At 38.5% G+C, this 27,726-nt stretch overlaps 1 protein-coding gene across 3 annotated transcripts in view; it reads right to left on the reverse strand.

The window, feature by feature from the left end:
• The window catches only part of tspan18a (tetraspanin 18a), a gene marked incomplete at its 5' end in the record, with an annotated part of 38,514 nt that extends 11,418 nt beyond the window's left edge, over window positions 1–27,096 (reverse strand). Inside the window, 2 exons of one of the 3 annotated variants that reach the window (XM_079808602.1) lie at window positions 13,197–13,272; window positions 26,711–27,096. Coding sequence is in view for 1 of the 3 variants with exons in the window: in XM_079808601.1 (XP_079664727.1) it covers window positions 13,188–13,190 (3 nt within the window). Of the gene's footprint in view, window positions 1–13,187; window positions 13,273–26,710 lie in introns of all 3 variants that reach the window. The other 2 variants (XM_079808601.1, XM_079808603.1) reach the window with 2 other exon arrangements.
• Between the last annotated feature and the right edge of the window lie 630 nt (window positions 27,097–27,726).

The raw sequence follows: 27,726 nt of genomic DNA on the forward strand, positions 1-27,726 counted from the left end.
TTATGCAGCTAACGACCTCAAACAGGTGCATCTAATTTAGGATAATAAATGGAGTGGAGGTGGATATTTTAAAGGCAGACTAACAGGTCTTTGAGGGTCAGAATTCTAGCTGATAGACAGGTGTTCAAATACTTATTTGCAGCTGTATCATACAAATAAATAGTTAAAAAATCATACATTGTGATTTCTGGATTTTTTTTAATAGATTATGTCTCTCACATATATATATATATATATAAAACACTATATATATATATATACTGTATACGGCACAAATAAAACCAAAATCACTAAAGTGCTTCTTAATCCAGTGATTCTACTTCTGCTCAGTTAAAACTCAAATATCTACATATCAAATCACAGTCTTGGGTTGTTTGCTCATTGAATTCAAAAAGCACCCACAAATCTGATCTGTATTTTTAATGCAGAAGGGACCTCTTGAACTGTAGAGGAGAAAACACTGCACTGTTAGAGCAGTAGATGAAAGTCAATGACCGAGGAGATAGTGGAGCAGGATTGAGCTATGATTTCTACATCCAGCTACGGAAGAGAACCAATCACACACTGCCTCTGCCTCTTACAGAATAAATCAACCTGTCACAACTGCCTGGAGGAACCGTAGAATATACAAGAAGTATTTTCACAGAGCTCTGGCAAAACATTGAATTCACGTTCCCCTCATCCATCACGAGACAGCCTCCAACTGGGAGGTACGGCTCAGAGACAGACAGTATTGAGGATCTTCTTCATCCACTCCTCACATTGAGAGTAAAAACTTGTTATAAGCTATACGAGTGCGAAGTGATGACATTGCTCTTCAAACAATCTGTGCATGTTTGTCTCAGCTGACCTATGAGATCCAAATTTGGTGTAACATCTTTCGATCTGGTCGGTTTCTTCTGGTTGCAAAGTACAAACTGCTTAACAAAAAATAGCATTGGGGAAAGATGTTTCTGATTGAATGACTATAATTTTTTCTAACTAAAAACGGTGACAACTCTATTTTGGTAAAGGATGTCCCACCTAGCCTACTGACTGCTTTTGCTGATGTCTCGCTGCCTTTTGTCAGAGGTCTGTCACACTCACCGATTAAAAATGGAAAAGGGTGTCAGAATGAATGCCTGCCTCTGACATTTCTCTCCGATTCCCTGTCACAAATTGCAACGCCCCTTTTGGCAGCAAATCAATCTGAAGCTCAGTGAAATAGGAACAGAAATATCCCACGAACAAAGTATTGCATGAATTAAGATGCAATAGAGTAAATGTTTACCAGCAGCTTCAGTGAGAATAAATAAATATGTACTGTTCTGCCAACACTTTCTTATTTAATTATTAATTTAAAGGGATAGTTCACCCAAAAATTCTGTTATCATTTACTCACTCTCAAGTCGTTCCAAATCTGTATGGCTGCGTTTCCACCGAAATTACCCAGAACAATTTGTCCCAGGAACTTTTTTCCCCCAGACCTATTGCTATTGCTGTGTTTCCATCGCAGTCTAAAGTACCGAGAAGATTAGGCAAATTAGTCCGGTGACGTAGGGCATGACTTTCCAGTTTCTGTTGGATTTCGTCGTCCACATATTAGCTTAATAAAGCCTGAACCTCGTTGTTGGTCCATCGGTTGTATTTTTTAAACTGTTGATTCGAATAGCAAACAACTCTTACTGCACGCACCGCCACAGACTTTTAAAAATGGTTGAAATAAAATGCTGCGTGGAGTCAACCAATCAAAATGCTGCATGAACTCAACCAATCATCATGTTCAGTGCCCAAGTCCCACCCCTGAAAGTTCCTGAACTTTGAAAAAGTACTACCTCGCAAACAGGGACTTTTTTTTACACGGAACTTCATTTAGACCCTGGTCCATGTGATCGAAACACACGGAGTACACCCCAAAGTCCCTAGTTCCTGGGGAAAGTTCCTGCGGTGGAAAAGTGGCTTATGACTTTCTTTCTTTTCTGTGGAACACAAAAAAAAATATTCTTAAAAGCATTTTTTTTTTTTAATTGTCCATCCACTGAAAGTCGAATGATGTTTCCTGATACATGTTTACAACATAAGGTTGAAAAAATAGGGGCTTTCTTTGTATAACAGTTCTGTCTAATAACGTATTAGACAGGACTGTTAAACAGATCTTAAACTGATGAAGACGGAGAATGCGAGTACGATGTGCTCAAGCTCTGTCGTTCGCAACGCCGTCAAATTAAAGGTCTGCCGCGCTGTCAAAATAAAAGTCATAACAACAAGCACGGCTTACGTCACTTTAGAGTTCCTACTGACGGTGCGAATGCAACCAGGAAAATGGTCCTTGGGGCACCGTTAGTTCTCGGGGAACCACCCTGGTGGCTAGTTCCTAGAACTACCCAGTGTGAAAGACCCTAATGCTGACAGATTTTTCATTTTTGGATTAACTATTTCTTTAAGTGCGGTTGTCGTTTATATGGACATTTGTATTTGCTAAGAAAATGGTTGACTTACAGACATGCACTACACTGGCGGCTACTATTAGACTAATGTTTGCTGTGACGCAAAAAAAAAAAAAGCTATCTATATTCCATTGTAAAAGACAACCACTTAAGAGATAAACCAAACAGCATGCTTTTAACTTCTCTTCGCTGTGCCAGCATGGGGGCGATTTCAGTGGAATATATTGAACTTCAAACACTTCAGCACTGAAAACTCTCTTTTACATTTAAAAATACAAGGAGAGAGAGATGAGTCAAAGTTAAAGCCTGATGAATGGACCCTTCAATCAGTGGTGCCAAACTTCTTTAGACTTTAAAATTAAAACCTCCCTTAACAGTTTCCTTATTGTTCACATTGATGAAAAGGAGGTGGAAATGACAATACTGAAAGACTGTGAACACTTTGCTACACAATAATCAGACACTAACATTAATAAGCCAAAATAAAAGGTCTAACTGTTAGTAATACATTGTCAAAAGAAGATCTATTGTTATAGATGTGTGGACCTCTCTGTATCTAGTCCACTTCACGAAACCATGATATTTTTGGCATGCATTCCTGAACTGAGACTGACCTAGTAAAGATTGTCTTCTTTTTTTCTTACAGATCTTCATTTCTGAGCACCTGATACTCAGGTCAACGACTCTTGCTTTTACCTTTGATGAGTAGTCACTGCACTAAATAACCACGAATGAATGGAAAGGCATGATATCAAATACATACAAATCTATATTTTCTTTTTCTTATGGCTCTCAATTGATAGGAAAGAGAAGAAAAAAATGTAGAAGAGGGTGGAGGAAAGATCCATATTAAAGAGCAGGAGTCAATGGTTGCTGTGCGAGGTGAGCTGAATGCTAAGCAGACACATAAAGTGAATTTATAGGACTTGCCGCTTCTCTTTAGACAGTTCCTGAAGCCCTTGGGAAACAGCGTTGTCTGACATACCATCTCATGTGGCATCAGCATATACATCATAACCCCTGTATTAATGAACCGATCTCTGGTGCAGAACAGTCAATGAACACTCTCTTTCTCAAAGGAGTACTGTGTATTAAGCAAAAGAGTAACTCTTAAAGGGAATAATTTAAAAGGGTTGCCTTTTCGTTTGATAGCATTTGTGAACGATGCAACATAAAATCATGCTAATGCATTACTGTAATATAGGTATTTATCTTCATCGCATGCATCAGTAAACACAAGCCATTATTAATGTCTTTGCCTTCTTGGCCCGACGCCTTCAATCATGCATGGCTCTCTGCATTCTAGAGTAGAATGCTGTATCTGAGAATGATATTTCTGAAGACAGATGCCTGTGTATCTAATTATGTCAGCACCTCAACCTACCCAGGAGAGATGCTTACAGCCAGTGCGAGAGGCAATCAATGCATTTAGGCTAGGATCGATCTGTTGATTAGTTGCTACACACATATTCTCACCTCTTCTCCTTAGAGATAGTTTCGAAGTTCTACATACCACATACACACAGTAGATACACTTTTTTCCTTTTTACCAGTTCAAACTTTTAATCACCTATATAGACTGGTGTTATGGTATTTAAAGAAGCCATATTATGCCCTTAAAAAGCTTTGATTTTGTTGTTGGGGTCTAATAGAATAGATTTTCGTGCGTTGAAAAAACACCTTATTTTTGCAGCACCTCTATTTGCAGTCTGTCTGTAATCCTCTGTTTAGTTCCTGTCTCTGTTAAACCCTTCCTTTCGAAAAGCACAATGTGCTCTGATTGGTCAACCACTTCATTCGAAATTCACACGAAATTCATATCCCTTACCATAAGTACGAGTTTCAACACACTATTAACACAACTCAACCTGGCCTCGTATAACTTGGGTGGGGAATATTATTTAAATGAAGGGTAGTGTGAAGTGTACATTCCCGGAAGAAAAGTCAACACTACAACTGAGGCATTTCAGAGTTCAGAAAAGTTCAGTTCAAGTGCTTACTGATATAGAGAATTACTCCCTTTGGAGTGGACTTTGTGCTTTGTCTTTACAGACCTTTTTATCCTCAAACAGCAACACCAAAGTAATTTGAAAATGTAAAAAAGCGATATACACTCACCTAAAGGATGATTAGGAACACCTGTTCAATTTCTCATTAATGGAATTATCTAATCAACCAATCACATGGCAGTTGCTTCAATGCATTTAGGGGTGTGGTCCTGGTCAAGACAATCTCCTGAACTCCAAACTAAATGTCAGAATGGGAAAGAAAGGTGATTTAAGCAATTTTGCGCGTGGCATGGTTGTTGGTGCCAGACGGGCCAGTCTGAGTATTTCACAATCTGCTCAGTTCCTGGGATTTTCACGCACAACCATTTCTAGGGTTTACAAAGAATGGTGTGAAAAGGGAAAAACATCCAGTATGTGTCAGTCCTGTGGGCGAAAATGCCTTGTTGATGCTAGAGGTCAGAGGAGAATGGGCCGACTGATTCAAGCTGATAGAAGAGCAACTTTGACTGAAATAACCACTCGTTACAACCGAGGTATGCAGCAAAACATTTGTGAAGCCACAACACGCACAACTTTGAGGCGGATGGGCTACAACAGCAGAAGACCCCACCGGGTACCACTCATCTCCACTACAAATAGGAAAAAGAGGCTACAATTTGCACAAGCTCACCAAAATTGGACAGTTGAAGACTGGAAAAATGTTGCCTGGTCTGATGAGTCTCAATTTCTGTTGAGAGATTCAGATGGTAGAGTCAGAATTTGGCGTAAACAGAATGAGAACATGGATCCATCATGCCTTGTTACCACTGTGCAGGCTGGTGGTGGTGGTGTGGGGGATGTTTTCTTGGCACACTTTAGGCCCCTTAGTGCCAATTGGGCATCGTTTAAATGCCACGGCCTACCTGAGCATTGTTTCTGACCATGTCCATCCCTTTATGACCACCATGTACCCATCCTCTGATGGCTACTTCCAGCAGGATAATACACCATGTCACAAAGCTCGAATCATTTCAAATTGGTTTCTTGAACATGACAATGAGCTCACTGTACTAAAATGGCCCCCACAGTCACCAGATCTCAACCCAATAGAGCATCTTTGGGATGTGGTGGAACGGGAGCTTCGTGCCCTGGATGTGCATCCCACAAATCTCCATCAACTGCAAGATGCTATCCTATCAATATGGGCCAACATTTCTAAAGAATGCTTTAAGCACCTTGTTGAATCAATGCCACGTAGAATTAAGGCAGTTCTGAAGGCGAAAGGGGGTCAAACACAGTATTAGTATGGTGTTCCTAATAATCCTTTAGGTGAGTGTAGGTCCTCTTTAAAGTTGTGATGTAACAGAAGTATTGATAGATCTTTTTATTTAATTCAACGGATTATCAGGAAAAAAATAGGCCGAAGACTGTTGGTTTAGAGACTTGAGCTTGCATTAGATTGTAAAAAAAGAAAGAGGTGGAGTTTAATCAGAAATCAAGCATTCTGCGTTAGTTCAGGCAGGCCATGCAGTCAAGCTCCGCTATCAGCTGATTGGAAAAATTCCAACCCCGCCCATATCAGCTGATCCGATTCCTATGCACTCAATTGGCAACTCTCAAACAGAGCGCCTTAAGCCTTGTTTATACTCGACGCGTCCGCACGAGCGTGAGGGTGCGCGCTGTAAAAAGGACATAATTGCGGAGTGGGCGGTAGTACGTGTTGAGTGCGCGAGACCCCATTTCGCGTGGCTGTATGCAGCGCATTTTTTTTACTTTTTTTACACGGCTCCGCATCCGAAGATGCACGAGTTCTAGGCGAATCTAGCCGAGCATGACGTCTCATCACACCGGCACCCAGTTTGCACATACAAATTAGTTGCTTATATTTACCAAAGTTGCCTACAAAAGCAGAAATAAGCCCTTTTATTGAAAATAAAGATCCATGTTTAATAACAAAAATGTTCCCAAAACTAAGTGAAAATGCTTAGTGAAATTAGGAAATATTTAAGAAATTGTTAATTTAGTTTTATACATTTTGTTCTCATGTCACAAGTAATAATATAAAGGTTTACTGAGTTTTACACAATTCTTTTGTAGTGTGGTTTTTGGTGAATTGTACTAAAATAAATATCGTCACCTGTGTACATTCTTCTACTTCTTCTCACCGCTGTTTATAGAACAATTACTCCAAGTCACCCTCTGTCGTTTAAAAGAATAGTACAAAAGCAAGCGCATCAAATATAAACGCCTCGTCCATTTGGGGAGGAGCGCGTGCCGCGCAGTCAGCGGAGGCTCGTGCCGCGGAGCCAGGCGAAAGTATAAACAAGGCTTTACTTAAGCGTAGCTTCAGTTCAATCGACTTCCACTGCATGCTGCTTTGCAACCCACCTCCACCCCAGCTCCTCCTTAACCCTTTAAGACCTAAGGGTATTTTTACAATTAATTTTCCGCCTGGTGTTATTTACTAAAAAAGCTTGTAAAACATCAACCCTGTTGAGCACAGACAATTGACACACCTCTTTTTTTTCAAGACAAGTAGCACTGTCAGTATTTTTGTGTTGCATTGATGTCACCTGAATGTAAAATAAGTTTAGGGGACCATAAAGACAAATGAAAACATAAAACGGAAATTGAATCACTCAAATATTTATTGAAAACACACACAAATAAATAAAAGCTAAGCATATTTCCTCTGGAAAACAGTTTGTTCAAGTCTTTGGAGTCCTGGAACTCAGAAATAAACATGATAACTTATACAGAACCAAAACTATTTACATTTTTCCAAAAAAAGTCCAGGCGCTTTTGGCCTCTTTGGATTTTGGATACTTACTGGTGCCAAGCCTCAAAACAGTTCCTATCAGGAACTTCTCCACAAACTTTCTTCTCAAACTTTTTCCTCAAACTTTCTCCACAAAACTGCAGCGCGTCTGTCTCTCTATCTCCTCAACACTAGCCGTGCGCCTCTCTCTCTCCACAATAACAGAGCTGTGGTAATGCGTAATGACGCACACCAACGTGGATGACGGATCAGCCTGTCATTGGTCAAACCCTCATCCAAAATGGCAGCTAGCATCGCGCTAGCGGCAAAAATGACGGAAAATTTATAAATTATGGACATCAAGTGGATATATCTTGGATGTAAGCGTTTTGATTTTTTTCTGAACAACTCCAAAAAGATGCACATGTTCCAGGCTGGATAGAAAACCTTCTGTAAAGGCTACAAAGACACCAAAGACACCCCCGTGATGGCTAGCTCGTTAGCTTTCTGCTGGAAAAAACGGTAAGAAAATCGATAAAAGTTTCATGAAATAATATAGATATTTATCGGAGGTGCCGTGTGACGTCGTGGGCGATGCCGTCGGGCTCTGAGGGTTAAAGGGTTAGTTCACCCAAAAATAAAATTTCTTCCATTAATGACTCACCCCAATGTTGTTCCACACCCGTAAGACCTCCGTTCATCCTCGGAACACAGTTTAAGATATTTTAGATTTAGTCCGAGGGCTTTCAGTCCTTTAAATGTAAGTGTATGCACACTTTGCTGTCCACGTCCAGAAAGGTAATGAAAACATCATCAAAGTAGTCCATATGTGACATAATTTGGTTAGTTAGACTCTTTTGAAGCGTCGACAATACATTTTGGTCCAAAAATAACAAAAACTAAGACTTTATTAAGCATTGTCTTCTCTTCCGGTTTTGTTTGAATCCGCGTTCACGACGCCACAGTGACACTGCTGACGTAAGACGCTGTGACGTGTTATCTGGTGCTAAAGTCTTAGTTTTTGTTATTTTTGGACCAAAATGTATTGTCGACGCTTCAAAAGAGTCTAACTAACCAAACATTGGGGTGAGTCATTAATGGAAGAAATTTCATTTTTGGGAGAACTAACCCTTTAAACTGTTTAACTTAATCAATGTCATTCTATTGTCATTGATGCATACTCTGTTCTAAATGGGGGGTTTCACTGCCCTCCCAGTTGAAATATGGGAGGTTGTCCCCAGAATCTGCTGCTGTTCCCTATCTTGGCTTTTCATAGAGCTCATGAAAAGGATGGGGACTTTAGAACAGAGCCATATCATCAAATGTAATTTTGCAAAATATGCCTATAAAAAGTTGACTAAAGTTTGTGTATGGTGTTTTTGTCTTAAGTGGACCTGACTGCAATGACTGTTTTGGGTATGAGATGTTTTATCTAGCACAGTCCCATTGGTATTCAGGAGCCGTTACTCTGATTCACACAAAATGCTATGACCTTCAAATGATGTGTTTTGACTCAGACGTAAGGTCAGACTGACAAAATGTTTATTTATTTATTTTAAGAAAATAAAAACGCTTGCCCAAAAAAACACACTAGAGATCTGTGTATTGGACAGTCCTCGTAGTAGAGGTCCATAGCACGATGCTGTGAGGGACAGAACATGGTGATGTCAGGACAAAGCATAGCACAAAGCCTAAACAAATATCATCATGCAAAGGGTCATTAGAGATGGTTATTTTTAACCAGCATAGTTAATATCAGGTGTTCATCAATAAATAGTATGTTAATGAGCAATTTCCCCAGCCCACACAAACAAATATTCATATTGCTGAATTAGGCTCTTAATGGTTGTTCTCCATTGAAATGTCAAGGACTAGACTTGATTAGTGCCAGAGAAACATGCCAATAAAGTAATTATGGAAAAATCTACTTAAAATATGTTTGGAAACAACAAGTGATAGTTTTCTTATAATTTGGGTGATTTTAAATTAAACTCTCTCATTCTTTCTAATTTTATCCAAAAATCCTCACTATGACAACAGAGAGAATAACAAGTCTGAAAGCCATGCGAAAAGGACAGTGCATGGACATTAACATCATCTGGGTGTTACCATAATGTTCCCAGCTCTAATTATTCTAAAAGGAAAGGAGGCTGTTAGTGTTGGAAGGCGACTGAGCGCTATCTGCTAACTGATAGACATTGAACTGTGCTGTTCTTCTCTGTCTCTGGAGGGTACCAGTCACAATCTGAGAGCAAGACATCTGCCAGGAGACATCTAGTACTTTCAACGACATGCTGAGAATGATACAAACATGTACGTGAGATAGGGTGAGCGTCTGTTTCCCATAAAAAAAAAAGAGAATTTTAGGTTTATGAAATGTTCAAATTTTTATAAACTTTCAGATTGCTATGACACTCTTTCTGGCATGGACAAAAATACATGTTTTTTTTACCAATGAAAACTGTGAACCTGATGGAAAACCTATAGCATTAGTTATATTGAATGTCTGTTAGCAACCTGTTGAGATAAGGTTTGACAGACAGGAAGCCAGAGAGAAAAAAAGAGCAAAGCTGGAGAGAGAAGTATTGATTAAAAAAACATTAGAAAATAGCCAGCATGAAACCCTCTTGCACCATCTGCTAAAAATACTAACAATAACATGAATGAAACAATGCCGAACAGTGTTACAACACTTCAGACCGAGCCTCTGTTTTGAGAAAGTTCCAATTCCTTCACATTTTGCATTTGCAAAAGACGGAAGGGGAAAGCACTAGACAAAACAATTGTTAACAAAGAGAAAAGGCCCTTTTATGGCATACAAATCAAGACATTAAATTTACCCTTGCTCTTTTTGTACATTCTGATAGAGGCTGAATTAAGTAAGAAGCCACAGTACACTCAGCATGAGAACAAGACATTTTTTCAGTGTGGGAATGACTGAAGTTTCTGATAGCAGAAACCATAGCAGTCTCCCTTGAAAACATCTTTTCAGATTGCTCAGAATTAGTCACAAAAGACCAGAGTGTGTTCTCTCTTAGCTGTCATTTTCTTTTTCAAGATTGTAGGCTGAAAGCAAATTCCACTTCTTTGCATATAATGTATGCAACTAGGAAAAAATGCATCTTCAGGTCCTAAAATACTTTAAAGGTGACAAATATGTCATATATAAAATGTACAATTCTTTGTTTTTGTTTTTTTAAATGTTATAAGTTGTCCAATAGCCAGGCCAGTTTCAATCCTTCCCCTTCAGCAACCTTTCACTCACACAAAATTATTGCAAGTAGAAAATGACAACGATCCAATCAATTACCATTTAAGTCCCAAGCAATTCCACATGGATATACGTCATAATAGGGAAGAAAAGACAATGGCACTTTTATGTTTCATGCCAACTTTTAAAGATTAGGAGGAGCATTTGCCATTATATTGTCAATATGGCTTGACAAGCATTAGAGACAAACTATTGATTTTTTCCCAAGACGTTGTTGAGGGAGATGGAAAGTGTACTAAATAATATTGGGGAACACTGAGAAACCAAGATTAAAATAACAACTGATGGATTATAAGGGGTTTTATTAAAAGATGAATACTTAGATGGATAGTTGTAGCTAGGGTTGTCACTGTACCAAAATTTCACAAGCCGGTACCAATACCAGTTAAATTTCACAGAGAAATTTTTTATCCTATTGAGAGGATTCAAACAAACTTAAACGCCTCTGATTAGCCATTGCATTTACGCACTCAACAAACATGTCAGTGATTGGCTACAGCCCTTTTTCATTTCATTAAGTATACTTAAGTAAAGTTCAAGTATATTTTAAGTATACTTTATGTAGTAAGTATTCTAATATCAATGTACTAGTAGTAAACTTGTAAGTGAACTGTTTCAATACTACTTGGGACTAAATTGGCCCACTTTTTAGCAGATAAAAGTATACTTTTAAGTATAACAGTGTTAACCGTAGTAAACTTTGAGTATACAACTAGTTTTGAAATATTTTTTTCCTGTATATTGCAACTATACTACAAGTGAACATATAGGTATACTGATAGTTTTCTAGTTAAATAATAGTAGCACTTTTTTTAATTTGTCAAAGTACACTTTGAAGTATACTCTCAATAAACTACAAGTTTAGTAGCTTTATACGGTAAGTAAACTTGTAAGTTTTCTAGAAGTGAACATAACATCATACTAATAGATTACTATTTATATATTATTTTTGCACTTTAAGTATACTATTATGTTCTTATTTAGGTACTATTTTTTAACTGTACTTTTTTTATCATCACTTGAATGTGGGTAAGTTTCATAAAAAAAGCAACATTTTGAAAGGAACACGCCAACTTTTTGGGACTTTATATTATTCACCGTATCCCCCAGAGTTAGATAAGCCCATACATACCATTCTCATCTCCGTACGAGCTATAACTCTGTCTGACGCATCCACCGCTAGCGTAGCTTAGCACAAAGACTGGAGGTAAACAGCTCCAGCTAGCATACTGCTCAATAAGTGACAAAATAACGGCAACATTTTCCTATTTACATGTTGTGATGTGTATAGTTACATCGTGTACTAAGATCGACGGAAAATGAAAAGTTGCGATTTTCTAGACTGATATGGCTAGGAACTATACTCTCATTCCTGTGTAGTAATCAAGGAACTTTGCTGCTGTACCATGGGGGCAGAGACGCAATGATATAACAGAAAATAGGCAAACTTCCGTCGACATAACCAACGTGACAACCTGCTTGCACAGAGAGCGTGCTGGAGACTATTTTCAGGCGCTGCGTAATATCTTTGCGCCGCTGCACCCATGATACGGCAGCAAAGTTCCATGATTACTAGCGGTGGGTGCATCAGACAGAGTTATGGCACGCACGGAGATGAGAATGTTATGTATGGACTTATCTAACTCTGGGGGATGCGGTGAATAAGCTTAAGTCCCAAAAAGTCAGCGTGTTCCTTTGAAAATCGTATTTTTGTCAAAGACTACACCCATATCAGATTCAGAACAATGATCAAAACACAGATGGAGTAAATTGAGTCCATCAACACCCCTAAAGTTTCAGAGTCGTTACCTCTTCCTGGGTCAACATTTCATTCAGTAAAGTTAGGCAGATTTATATACTGTTTAATGTTTGATGATTGCGTTGTTTTTTCATTTGAGTTTACATTTACATTCACTTGTTTCTGCTTTTTCTTCACCTGTGTTTTGATCCAAAGATTCTGTACTAGAAGATGTGTAATAGCGCCCCCTACTGTATAACAGTGAAAACATGGATAGCCAGAAAATTCAGTCAATGAAAGGGAAAGAGTAAATTAGATGAAGAGTAGTAAAGAGTATTAAAGACCTTGAAGTAAATTCCTATATACACTACTAGTGGACTAGCCTACACAAAAATTCAGATACACAGAATTAGGAACATATCTGTTTTCTTTATGAATCATTATTTCAAACAATCATTATACAAACAATGTGAGTTTATAAGACATTACGTAAAACTATGTGGAAAAAGTATTTAATAGGCTACTCAATCAAAAGATTGAACACAACTACAAGCCAAGTATACTTAGAATACTTCATTATACTTTTAAGTACATCTCAATCAAAATATTGAGTACAAGTATAGGCTAAATATACTTATACATTTCTGTCAGTATAAGTCAAGTAGTAGCCTCAACATAAGTGCAATTGTAAGTATATTTCACTCTCACACAAATACAGACGTGAGCGTGGGTACCAGATTAACCCGGTATGTGATACTATCAGTACTGCAGAAAGGCGGGTATCGTTATGTTTTTAAAATGTCAGTTACGACTTGGTAACTACCGGTACTTTTGACAACCCTAGTTGTAGCATAAGAGGTTGTGATACACAAACAAGATGCATTCCCAGTTTTAAATGTGAGGTTAAAATTAAGAACCAAGTGAATATTCATTTTCATGCTGACCCAAGTGACAAGAGCCATCAGATTTTGATGGCATGTTTAAAAATGATCAAAAATCACCATACCATATGTACCTGTAAATGTCTCTCCTTCCAGCTGATGGCAAGCGTGATGCTTTTCAGAAATCTGCTTCACACTTCTTCTGTGAGACTGTGAATAAAGGTGCATAAAATGAAGAGAGTCATTATTTCATATAGAATATTATTTTAAATGTTACTAATGTTAAGCAAATACTGTTACTGAGACCTCATACTCTCAACTCTCTTCAAATCTTGCAACCCTCTTGCTATTAGTATTCATGCATTCTTTTAGTGCTTCAAGTGTGATCAGCTAGATGTCTGCTTGGATCCCTTCTGCAACAACAAGGGCATCCGACTAAGACAGAGCAGAGGCCTCATACTTATAATCTGACCAGTGACCTTGAGACCATTGGTGGCTAATATGAACAATGCCTGCACTCACAGAAAGAAGAATTTCTCCAGAGGCCCTCACAACCAGTTTATTCAGTTTAACCTTCAAGGCTAAGGATGCTTCACATGACCAATTCTTCTGAGGAACAGAATATCATTAACACATTGATTATCATCTAGGAGTCCACACAACTGAAACAATATAAGGCACTTATGTCCCGAGTACTTAATGCACTGTAGAAAACTCTTTGTCAACCTGTACCCTCTGAGCACAGAGCATCAAGAGCAGATTAGCCATGGTGGGGAGTTCGTATAGGGCACGGCGCTAAGGGACTGAAATGTTCATCTGTTTCCATGGAAACAAACAGAGAGGAAAATGGAGTACCAATAAAATGTCGCAGAAAACTGTCTGAGCCGGTGCACAGAGTCAACCAGATCACATCAAATTGAGTAGCAATTAAATGTTCAGAAGAACCAGAACAGGCAGGCAGCAGACCACACTTAAGTTATATATTGAGTAAAAAAAAAAATCTAATAACATACTTAAAAAAAGGCATGTGCTGTCTTTTTCCTGAACATTAATTCTGCTCCACAGTCATATTAATCTTTGCCTGTCGTAACTTTCCAGCTGTTGCGCAGTGGACTTACATCCTCCAGGAACCATTCAATTCTGCAGGCTCCACACCCTGCCATGCTTCACAAACTGTGAGAAATGATGATTGAGAAAGAGCGGCACATTAACTTTACCACGGCTGAAACACAATGTGATGACCAACTCATCACAATTGTGATAAACAAACCAGCACTCATTACAAAGTCCAGCTGTCATTAGGGCTACAATGGCACCTCTAAAAGTGTAGTATATTAAAAGTGAGTCTGACTGTTTTGATTCAGCTCAATTGGGCAGAAAACATGTCAGTAGCTCAACAGAGGAATGTCTGCACAGGTATTTAACTACTGTACCTTATATTATGTGCATTTGGAATATGACTTTATTTTACAGCTATTCTGTATTTTAACAATATTACTGTAATACATCTATTTGGGTCATTGTGTACTTTTATTTTATTTTTATTGATTGATTAATAAATTAATATTACCATATCGGAAGAAAAAAAGTGTATAAATATCAGTGATGTCTCTAATTGTGAAATTAATGTATTATAGTTTGGTTGATAAAGGTTAACTTCAAGAGATGAGCATTGTGCTGATGTGTACTGTACTATTATTATCAGGAAAAAATAGCATACACTCCAAACCAAAGCATGAGAATGTATGTTTGATGTCTTCTTTTTTTTTTAAATAGGCGCTTGTTACATTGCTTATGGAATATATGACCTGTCACACCATGTGACAGATTCAGGCTAGGGCCTAGAACATCGTGACAAAATAGAGCAAACTGTTAATGGCCCGCATGGAACTTTTAGACAGTAAAGATCAATCTGATAGAAGGAAAGTGAATCATCCTTGTGCAAAAGAAAGGAACTCATATCCTACTAATGCCCTCAAGACAAAAGTTATTTTAGTATTATACACTATTATAGTATTTTTATTAGTATCTTTATATAGCTAGTATTTTTTTGTATCTTTTCAGATTTTCAGTCTTTTGTTTTTGGGTGCTTTTGTCAGTAACTTATATATACATATATATGTTTTATATATATAATTTCAGTTTTAATTTTAGTAATTTTAGTACTTCAAATTTAAACTTATTGCAGCTAGTTGCTATAGTGCAATATTTAGTTTTTTTATTTAAGTTTTTTTTTATTTAAAGTATTTTCTTCAAATATTTATATTTTATTTTATTTAAGTTTTTTTTATTGCAGAAAATATTTCAGTAATTTTAGTTAACCGTAACAACATTGTTTATGATCAACCAACACCTCCAGCTTTCCATCTTGATCTCTAGACTCTTCCTGTACCACTCTGACCAGCTTAACGGCAAAAGCGCAAAAAGTAAATATGTTATCTCCACTCAATGATAAAGATAGAAGATTACTAGCAGCCTACCCATCAAGAGATTGATATTATGTGCACTGGGAATTACATCATGCTTTTAACAGAACCATTCAGTGTCATTTGATGGATAGATCTGTTAGACATTCAAGCCGTCTGAACACTTGTCTGCAACTAGAGGCTGTTTGCACTTTAACGTAAGCTTAAATATCTACCATTTAAGTAAGGCCTCCCAAAGTTTTTTTTTCTGGGAACGAGTTGTCCTTGGTCAGGTCGACCTCACTGAAAAGTTAAAAAAAAACAAGTAGAGAAAAGTAAAAAGAAGAAGAAAAAAACACTAATACCACAATACAACTTGTAAGGATTCCCTTCCCATACAAGTCCCTCGGACCAATACATGGTAAAATGCAGATCAGACTTTGAGAAGCTCCGTTTCTGCTGTTTCAGATGACAGCTATCAGAGAAAAACTTAGGCATGAAAGGGGAGCACTGAAGGCCAAGATCTATACCCCAAGGACTCAATTATGTGCAGTACCTTCAAAGAACATGGCAAAAACACTGAGGAGCCTGGCTTCTCTATCTGTCTCTGGAGTGCATTCCAGTATGGCAGGGGCAAAGGGAATCAATCATGACCCATATCCTTCCACTAACTGAGCACAAAGCTATTCGGCTGCTATACAGTACCTTGGGTCCCATACACAATGTTTGAGAAACACTCCTGACAAGAAACAGAATCACGCCATGGAACATTTGTCCATCTATGCTGTAGAAAACTAGTTCTCTCTTTTTATATTATAATTTTTTGTGTTAGGAATGGTATACCTTTTGATTTTATTCTTCAAACCAAACATAAGAAGGAATGCATGGCTGATATAGTAACATCTTGTGTATATTTTATCTGGGTAATATTTTATAACTTAGCACACTTTGGAGGACTTAATACACACCCTTCTTCTCTTCTCCTCAGACCTAACACCACTACAATGCTCTTACATTCACTAAACCCACTCAACAGCATGTTTGATCAAATAAAATACAAGTAGCTATATCATGACGATTAAGTTCATCAGTCTTTCTTTTGGATGTTTCAATAACAATGACCGGCTCAGCAATTCCTTCGGCATGAAGTCACTGGATACTGCAGTGCTTCAGTGTGGGTGGTGTGCTATTATAAAAGACACTTAAAAACATCCAAGGATGGACAAGTCATACAAAGAACCAGGACCTTTCCCTATGGGGCAATCGACTTGTCGAAATCAGTTTATGAAAATATACAAAGATTTAAAGGGAGAAAAATGTCCAACATCTTCTGGCAGGCCAAGTGCAGTTACATTCCCCCATCCAAATATCCCAAATAGGGCTGCACAATGAATCCAATTAATATAACCTTAATCTAATTATTCACTAAATCAAAGTCCCAATATAGCCATTGAAAACAAAAAGCTGTGATTTAAACTTTCAATTTTATTTAGTCAATTATTCCTACAAATTTTGTGTTAAGGATTTTTGCAAACAGAATCTCACAGTGATCTCACACACAAAAAGAAAGACACAAACTTCCCATTCAATTGAGACACTGTATGACATATGGTAAAGCTTGCTCACTCTCATTGGCTATTGCTGGTATCTAGTCAGCCCAATCAAGAGTCTTTTGAGAATTTTGAGAAATTTGAGATTGGGGACGCTCCAACTCGATCGGGAGCAGTTAAATAATGACACACAATTGAGGGTTTTTTTGGACAAAAAGTTGTTTGGGCTCAAAATCGGGCTTAAAATCTTTGTGTGTGTGGCCAGCCTAACTCTAAAAAAACTCAAACCCAGATGGGATGAGTGAATCTAAAGCTTTTATTGAAGCGATCTTCACCAATAGACAACAAAGGAATGTAAGGGACTGTATGGAAGCTTCAGGATGGACTGTTCAGGATGCCCAAAGTATACGGCCAAAGTATACGGCCAAAGTATACGACCAAAGTATACGGCCAAAGTATACGGCCAAAGTATACGACCAAAGTATACGGCCAAAGTATACTTCGGTGCGCATACAACAACGCATGCACAAGAAAGACAGAAGGGTCCACTAGGTGTGGCACGCACATTTGGCAACTGTGCTTAGTGTGCAGTCGTTGAAGAAGACTGCAGAAAGAGCGACTCAAAAAAACACTAGGAGGAAAGCACTACAATGGTCGGCAAACTTGATCAGCGTTTGTGCGAAGTTTGTGCGTTGTTGTTTCTTCTGAAATATGTTGCAATGGTTGATCCACTACTTTTCTTCTTTGATCCTGCCGAGCGAATTTCCTGTTGACTCAGTGCTGCCCTCCGACGTCTGGTAAAGTATAAAAATTGTACTGCGCATGTCTCGAACTCGACTATTCGTGTCCGTCCACGGTTGAGTATACTTTGAAAGCTGTGCGGACACGACTGCGCGCAAGGCGCGTCCAGACGCGGAAATTGAAGTATACCCGGGACTGTACTCAGTGTCCAAATCGTTTTCATTCACTCCTTCAAGTCGACTTTATTAGTGGAGTATTGTAGGGAATAGTGAATGAGGGTGTAGGGGCGATTTCGAACACAGCATGGGAGTTCGTAATGACAGGTGCAGAAAGTTAGTATTGAGGTGATAATGAACGAAGGGGAGGAGTTGCAGGATCTGGCGCTGATGCTATGACCGTATTACAGACCTCCTTGGCCCAGACATTTTTCACATTTTCTGCACTGATTTCAGAAGAAAAAGAACAGGAATAAAAAGGAGAAAAGGGATGAAAATCTTTTCATTCACAGACTTTTCATTTTTACTTTCTACAACTCGAAAGATGCCAGTATGAAAGACTAAACTAGCAACCGTGAGACACCTACAAAGGCAAAGAGGCAATACCTAAAGGGAAAGGCGCAGACACAGATTCTCAGACTTATTTACTGCATGGTCAGATTTCTTCTCCGTGTTTCACTTTCTTAGACGTTCGAACTTCCAGAGGGAGTCGATGTGATTTATTACTGGACTGGTCAAAGGCAGTGGCTCTGACTTTACTTCTTCCAGTCTCACAGCAAACAGCATATACACAATAAATGGCCTGTGAGAGAGAGTTCATGCCACTTCATGAATGCAAATTGAAAGCATAGGTACGTAACTGAAGGTTGCAGTACCATAACAATTCATAATCATCATCACAAAGAAGCTGAAATTACAAAGAGGTCATTGAACCTCCACTTCCATTTCTGCAGGATTCATTAAGGGTTGGTGTGTAATATAGCATGGTTAAGCAAGTTGAATTTCTACGGTGAACACGTCCCTCTCAATTAAGCCATCTGGGCCTCACAATCATTACAAAGAGTTTCCCTTCACCAACATGAAGCTCAGTTTCTATTAGAGCACAGTAAGACACAGTGAACAGCAGTAAAGCAGCATAATGAATTGTGGAAAGCAGTTCCTCACCCCTAATCCTCTTCTTTCTGCTTTTATTTCAAGCGGATCATGGGTGTGCTGTTTTTTAATTATAACATCACTTCAGTCCACAAGGGGTACCAGATTGGAAGTAAAGATTCTGTTTCATTGGAGAGATAAACAAGATGTCTATGCCTATTGAGAACATGGTGTAAAAACAAAAACAAGTGCAGATAAAAAGGTGTGTGCAAAAAAGAGACTGAAATATGCTGCGGCGGAAGAATTCTTGTGGGATAATGGGAGTCCTGCCATTTCAGATTCCAGGTTACATAAAAGTGGACAATTTTGGGGACTAGGACCATTACCGAGCCAGTACAGGGGTTTGTGTTTCCTTCAATAGTTTAAACAACAGCGTAAACATTTCTACAACTAGATCATCTGAAAGCAAACATGAGTCTCTATTATAGTTGGCAAGGTAACCAGAGAGAACAGATAAAGCCCAGTCAAAGTGGAAAAGCTAAAGATGTCAAATCATTAAACTCCACTCTGTCCTGCTTCGACTTGATACAAGACACTTTCTATTCATCAAAGAATATTGGTAATCAAAAAGATTTTACTAAAGTGTAAACACACACACATAAACTGTATAGAAAACATCTTCCCATCCATGTTAATAATACCAGTATAAATGTCCATGCAGGTTCAGCGTGGCCGTGGCGGTGGCATACCTGCATCCTAAGATAGTAACCAAAAGATGACATGCTACAAAAAAACCCATTTATTTGTTTTTTTTATCTTTAGTTTGCTTACCAGCTTGTGGGCTCACAAGTGTCAAATGGTGATTCCAAGTTTATTACTTTGGGTGATGTGCAATGATGTACAAAACTCATTTCACTTGGAAATTAATTTTGCGCATATCGAAAAAGGTCTGTCAGAGAAAACAATTAGGGAGGGACACAGCTTACTGATAATACAAGCTAAATATCCTGCCATATCAAAGTGTTTTTGACAGAAGGTTTTCTGGCACCACCTGGCCATTGTTCATTATTCCGGACACATTGTCAAGGAGGTCTGCAACCATAACAATTGACTTCAGAATGAGAGTTAACTCCTTTTTTAAATAAATGAAGACTTTTAGCCAAGCCACATTCATTTTAAAAGCTTGATTGACAAGCAGAAGTGTGTGTGTGTGTGTGTGTGTGTGTGTGTGTGTGTGTGTGTGTGTGTGTGTGTGTGTGTGTGTGTGTGTGTGTGTGTGTGTGTGTGTGTGTGTGTGTGTGTGTGTGTGTGTGTGTGTGTTTCAAGTATTCCCTACATTGTGAGAGGAAAACTGCTTATAAATCATACTAAATTCAGTTTTTTGTGATCAGGCATAACATTATGACCTAATATTGTGTTGGTCCCCCTTTTGCTGCCAAAACAGCCCTGATCCATCAAGGCATGGACTCCACTACACCCCTGAAGTTGTGCTGTGGTATCTCGCACCAAGATGTTAGCAGCAGATCCTTTAAGTCCTGTAAGTTGCGAGGTGGGGCCTCCGTGGATCGAACTTGTTTGTTCAGCACATCCCACAGATGCTCGATTGGATTGAGATTTGGAGGCCAAGTCAACACAAAGTAACATCCACATGAATGGCAGGACCCAAGGTTTCCCAGCAGAACATTGGCCAAAGCATCACACTGCCTCCACCGGCTTGCCTTCTTCCTATAGTGCATCCTGGTGCCATGTGTTCATTAGGTAAGCGATGCACACGCAGCCGGACATCCACGTGATGTAAAAGAAAACGTGATTCATCAGACCAGGCCACCTTCTTCCATTGCTCCGTGGTCCAGTTCTGATGCTCACGTGCCCACTGTTGGCACTTTCGGCAGTGGACAGGGGTCAGCATGGGCACATGCGGGCTATGCAGCCCCATACACAACAAACTGCGATGCACTGTGTATTCTGACACCTTTCTGTCAGAACCAGAATTAACTTCTTGAGCAAATTGAGCTACAGTAGCTCGTCTGTTAGATCGGACCACACGGGCCAGCCTTCGCTCCCCACGTGCATCAATGAGCCTTGGCCATGACCGTCATCGGTTCACCACTGTTCCTTCCTTGAACCTTCCTATATATATATATATATATATATATATATATATATATATATATATATATATATATATATATATATATATATATATATATATATATATATATATATATATATATATATATATATATATATATATATATATATATATATATATATATATATATATATATATATATATATATATATATACAGGGAGTGCAGAATTATTAGGCACGTTGATTTTCTGATCATATTTTTTTTCCAGGCACATTTTCATCTTCCAGAATCTGGCAGTACGTTTTGGGAGTTCATTTTTAGTCCATCTCTGCAAAACGGACTTCAGGATGGACTAAAATGAACTCCCAAAACGTCCTGCCAGATTCTGGAAGATGAATTCTTCAAACAGTGGTACTAGAGGATGTGGTGCTGGTCCTTCAAGAGTCACTCTCAACCTATCTGTCCATAAAGCCTATAAAAAAACCTTCTTCATGTATTTTACAACACTTCAGCTTGTGATTCTTATCTAGTGGGGGTCATTTTTTAGGATTCTTTACCTAACTGAAGTCTCTGAGATCCTGACACCTTGCACTTCTGGAGACTCCAGGTAGGTTGCAGCTTTGGAAAATGGTGGCGCTGGAGACTAAAGGGTTCCTGATGGTTTCACCCTTAATTCTTCACCTTAATTCTTAATTATTTTGCAGTTAATAGGTGTCTTTTCTTCACCACCTGTTTTTGTCAGATCCTGCTGACCCAACGAGCATTTCACTGTCCAATGGTCATGCCTTAACTGCAATGTCTAGTATTGCATTAGTATTGCATCCTTCTCATGGCCATTTAATACTTTTTGACTTTTCAGTCTGAGTTAAATCTCTTTTTTGGCTCAATTTATCTGTAAAAGAAAACATGCCTAATAATTCTGCACACCTGAATATAAGGTGATTTTCATTTCCAGCCTTCATGAACAATTATATATCACTTATACATTATTAAATACTAAATCAATAGTAGTTATTAGGATTACTGTGGTTTGGAATTGGTCAAATGTGCCTGGAAAAAAAATATGATCAGAAAATCAACGTGCCTAATAATTCTGCACTCCCTGTATATATATATATATATATATATATATATATATATATATATATATATATATATATATATATATATATATATATATATATATATATATATATATATATATATATATATATATATATATATATATATACATACATATACATACACACAGCATACAAATGTATACAAATACATGTTACAGAATACATACATCTCTGGAACAAAAGTAATACCTGAATGCAGTCAAACACTTTTGTTAAGCCTTTAGAGAAATTGCAGCAAGGCTTTGACTGCAGATGAAAAACAGGAACAGATGGGACTTCTGTGTGTCCCTGGACATTTCACCGTGACTCCCCACAAAGACACCAGTCAACATACATGCAGCGTGGAATGACAGAACTGCCTCATTGTGAAATAAAATTGTGTCTCTCTTTTGCTTTCTAATTAGCCATTGCGCTGCGTGGCGCAGGTACCTGACTCGCATCAGAAAGTAGAACTGAACACAGACACCTGTGAGCTTTATCCACATTCTCAACCACATACGGAAGCTTCAAAAGCTTTTCAGATGGGCCCAGGCGAGGCCTCAATGCACGGCCCCAGCCTTTACAAGCTGAAATCTCGGATCTCCTGGGTCGCTATTGATCATGGCGGGGGAAGAAACATCACAAATGCTCACAGGTGGAGTCCCGGACAAAGGAACTCTTTATTGTTGGAGACGTGGCCTGGTGGGAAGGGCATGTGCTCTGACATGTTGCATGGTCGGGGCTGTGCAGTTGAGAATGCTTTTAAATTCCAATTAAATTCCTGAATTTGAATTGAGGAAGCAAACAGGATGCAGAATTGCTCTTCGACTGAAATATAACTAACTGTGTAGGGAGGAATCATTAGGACAAACTTTGAATGATGGCTTGACAAAGTTTTGTTTGAAACTGTTTTATATAGGCCATACAGGTAAACAGACAAATCTGTTTCCATAGAAATTTGTCCTTAATTTTTCAAATAATACTACTTTATTTTTTAACAAATGTATGAATGGCATAACCTGTTGAATTTCTGTTGAATTGTAATTCATTAAATTCCACTTCCAATTCTTAAATTCTGAATTTTGCTCAACCCTAGCGCAGTGGCCAGTACATGCATTTGAGTTTGAAAATGAAAATTCTGTCATTTACGCATCCTTATTTTGTTCCAAACCTGCATGTTTAGAAAAACGTTCTTCTGTGAAACACAAAAGGGGATGTCATTATAATAATGCAGATACAATTAAAATGAATGGTGATTGAGACTCTAATTCTACCTAATCTCAACTTTCTTTCAAGTCACACAGGCTTAAAACAACATTAATCTGAGTAAATACCAGATTTAACTTTTGGTCCATAAAAAAAGCTTAAAGAGAACTTAAAGTGGAAGACTTGGGAAATTGCAATGCTAACAAATTTAGTATATGAAAAAAGAATGTACAATTCTGCTGACTTTATGTGGTCAGAAATGCTTCCTCAATCTCACCCATCATGCTTAATAATCCCTTAATAAATATTTTATGAGTTACCCAATATTTTATTTATCACAGACCCTATACCAATATAGTTCAGTAATGCTATGTAGGAAAACTTGCATTAACAGAATGTTTGCAAACAAGATAAAGGAAGTAGACAGTATGCATTACATTCTGTACAGTAACTATCATCGCATATATACCGATAGACTGTCACTCAAGGGCTGCGCTTGCTGTGCTGATCTGCTCTTCTTCGCCCCCTGCCAGCCATGAAGCCTGACTAAACTCAACAGCTTTCGACACTGACAGGTTGTATAATTGACTTAAACTGCCTGAGCCCCTTTTCAAGAGCCATTGTTTCTGATTGAGATACGTGAAATAGGTTTGATGCTCTAAAATAGCAAATACACAGCAAGAAAAGTCTTTGTGTTGGCGCATCAACCCTTCCACACCTCTCTTTTCCTCCACCCAGTAAATGCATTTAATCGGTTTAATCACTGAAGGGGAATCAGGTCCTGACCGAGCTTCTCGTCTCCTCTCTTTCAGACACTTCTCTAATCCCGTTGCCTACAAATCAGCCCCTCACCTGCCAATCAGCTCCTCCCCAGTGCGACTGCTTCTTTCAAGTGGCTTTCCCTGACTTAACTAAAGCCAGAGGATGAATAGCAATAGATATCAGGGGATGACGGCTCTTGCTGCTTTAAAGGGGAATTTTCCTGACATCTACCTTAAGTTTAAATGGCCACTGAATCTCTGGAAGCAGGGATTTGTGACAGAAGTGTCATGAATGACAACATATTGCAGAGGTATTAGGAGTACTGAAGAATGTGTGTCTGAAATTGTGTAGCAGAAATGGGACATGGTTTTAAATTATGATTTGTCGGGTGCACACTGTACGATTTTGGCCACGATTTGTCCATCTTGAGACTAATTTTGCAAATCCTAAACGATTCCTCTGATGATCGTAGGCTAAAATCTGTAGCCTTTGATCGCTAGTTTGACATGTTCGCTGACAGCCGATTAAAGACTATTGCGATTAAATTTTACCTCTGATGAAATTCTGTTTTGAAATTTCAGTTTTGAGACACAGGCCTGAATTGTGGCTCGACAGCCATCAAATAAAAAAAATCAGAACCTAAAGAGACAATTAGTCCGACAACAACAAACCACTACTTACTCCACACACATTGTCTTTTCCACTTTTTTTTCAAGACAAGCCATGATAAAAATGAACGCTAGAGATTGCTTTTGTTTGCTAGCCACCATTTCAATCCCGCAACTCACTGTAATTGAACACGTCACGGATTGATGATATAAAACTCAGGACAAATCTTCTTGTGTGCGTCTGTCTTTAACTAATGTTCTCTTTAGTTCTAACTAATGTTAAAGATGAACTAATGCTTTCTTACGCTGTTGACGCAGTGTAAACAGTGCAGCGCTTCCAGAACGCCGGCTTACCATTGGCAGACGCTGTTCGCGTGAGCACGACGACGCATGCGCACAAGTCGTTCTGCTGTAGAACTAGGAAGCGCTGCAGTGTTTACACTATGTCAACAGCGTAAAGGCCTGTTCACACCGGGACGATTTTCGCGCGCGTTTATCGCCAACGATTAACGCCTCGTGACTAAACAATGGGCGCCAATGTGAGTGTTCACACCGACGCGTAAAACGCCAGGCGTAAAAGCGTCATTTTTAAAAAAACGCCTCGGGTTCGTTTTTTTATTTTGACGCGGCGCGTTAAAAACTGGCCGACCAATGAGATTGGCGCTTTTGTTCACGTGCCTGGAGCTGCTGAAGTGACAGTAAAACACGACTGGGTGGCGCTCAAGCACAAAATCGGTCTTGCCGAGCACACATTGATACGAAGAAGAAGTAGTAAGTAGACAAAGAAGAAGATGGGCTGCTAATGCTGCTTGCCAGTTAGCAAAAAGTGTGTGAATGGTTTTGCCATAGACATAATATATCTATGGTTTTGGCAAGCACGTAAATACTGTCTCTCCTCTTCTTTTTCTGTGTGAGAAGCGAGTGTCAGAAGCGTGAGTGCCGCAGCACCACCTTGTGTACCGGGAGCGCATCTACTGAATGTGCACGTTCACTCGGCGCATCGCCAGTGGAAATCGCTTGGGTGTGAACACTCAAGACGCGCCGAAAAACGTCACGAAAAACGCTGGCGATAAGCGCGTGCGATATTCGTCCCGGTGTGTACAGGCCTTAAGAGTCTGACACTTTTGTTTGTTTTTTGCGCACAAAAAGTATTCTGATCGCTTCATAAAATTAAAGTTGAACCACTGTAGTCACATGGATGATTTTAACAATGTCTTTACTACCTATCTGGGTTTTGAAATTGTTAATTAAATTGCTTTATATGGAGGAGTCAGAATTCTAGGATTTTATCAAAAATATCTTAATTTGTGTTCTGAAGATGAATGAAGGTATTACAGGTTTGGAACAACATGAGAGTGAGTAATTAATGACTGAATTTTCACTTTTGGGTGAACTAACCCTTTAACTGAAAATAAGAAATGGGAATTATTAGTATTTTAGTATTTTAGTATAGTATTTAGAAGGAGAAACACGGCTGGCTTTAATTCAAACATAATCACAAAGAGCATGTGTTAGGTTTGGCAGCTGCCAAATGAGATTATACAAGTTAAACAAGGCAGAAGTGAAAACCCTTGGCTCCTGCTATGATTGCAAGTCATTTCAGCCACAAGCATAGCCTTCCTTCCAACAAACAAAATAGACTTCCATCTTCAAGCTAGCAAATGAATAAGGTCATCACGTGGCCACTCCCACCTTGTTCACTAATGATGATTTAACTAAATCCTACTGTAATTCATCTTCAAGCAATGTAAATGCATACACATAGGGCAACGTGAAATGTTCACTTACAATAAGCTCATCGATTTAAACTACAGTAAAACAAATGTTCACATCCAATAAAAAGTCGTAATAATTGGTTTCTTCAAACAATCTTCTCTTTGTCTTTTACAGTATTGTAGTGAAAATGCAGCAGATGCAACTCGCTGCAAGGCAGCCAAAAGCAACACAATTAATCAACTGTACGATATGTCATCTCAAAACATGGCAATACCCGCTAAGAAACTTTCAGATCCTCAGAAATACTACACACGCGTCTCCACAGTGATCTGCTGCTCTCAGCGTCCAGTTGATGGTTTGAAGAAAAACACCTACCGTGATTTGTGGTATCCTCGCGTTTAAGTACAGGCGAACTTAAAGCAAACTCCGCTTTCCAAGAGGATGAAAACGTTCTTAGGACTCATTCAATTGCTGTGTGAATCTTTTGCCCCGTTTATTCATTCCTTTCGAGAACTGAATCATTCAGCGGCACTGACTACACTCAATACTTCACTGCTGCTCGCTGTGTGATTCTGCTCAGGGGCGGCTACTAGACCTTCACGCCTCCTGTCATTAATTCTTCATATTCCACATAATGGTGACGAATTGTCCTGTAAATGAGACAAAATCACGGGGCTGTTATATATAGGCTATACCTACTATATCCTATGTGATATACCTATATATTTGACACACAGCTGGAAATCACTGACAGTGTCAGTGATTTAATCCGTGCAGCTATAGTCCATTTTATGTGGTTTCTAAATCAAGTCATTCAATCTCCAGTTAAGACCCAACCCCCTAGACCACCTTAGCAGGTGTCTTGTTTGTTTTATCCAGAAGCTTTGTCGAAGGCATTTTTGTGCATGGTTTGTGAAAAACTCAACAAATAGGAGTCTTTTTCTCAGAATAAAGAATCACAAAGGAGCCTATGTTTATTTTATTGTTATGAACAACCTATAGACAGATGAGTCACATTACATGAACATCAAATGAGATTTGGTGCAGCAAATCATAAAGTCCAGAAAAGATGAGAGAACAAATTGTCTCTCCTTAATAAACAATGAACATGCTCTGCAATTGTACTTATCAAATTACTACGTTCTCAGCTCCTCATGCAGTCCCCAAATATAAAACATAAGATACTAGCACATCTATTATCTCATCATGAGTTCATCAAAAAGTTTCTGAAAATAATTTTTGAACATTCTTACAGCCAGTTTAAACCCTAAACATATCTATTAAGTACATTGATGCATTGTGATTTCTGGTTATCATTACATGTAATAACCAACATATAATTCATTCTTATTCAAACTATAATGCTTTAAAACTATTTTCATGCATGCATA

Source organism: Gobio gobio, assembly GCF_949357685.1.
Source record: "Gobio gobio genome assembly, chromosome: 2".
NCBI lineage: Eukaryota > Metazoa > Chordata > Actinopteri > Cypriniformes > Gobionidae > Gobio > Gobio gobio.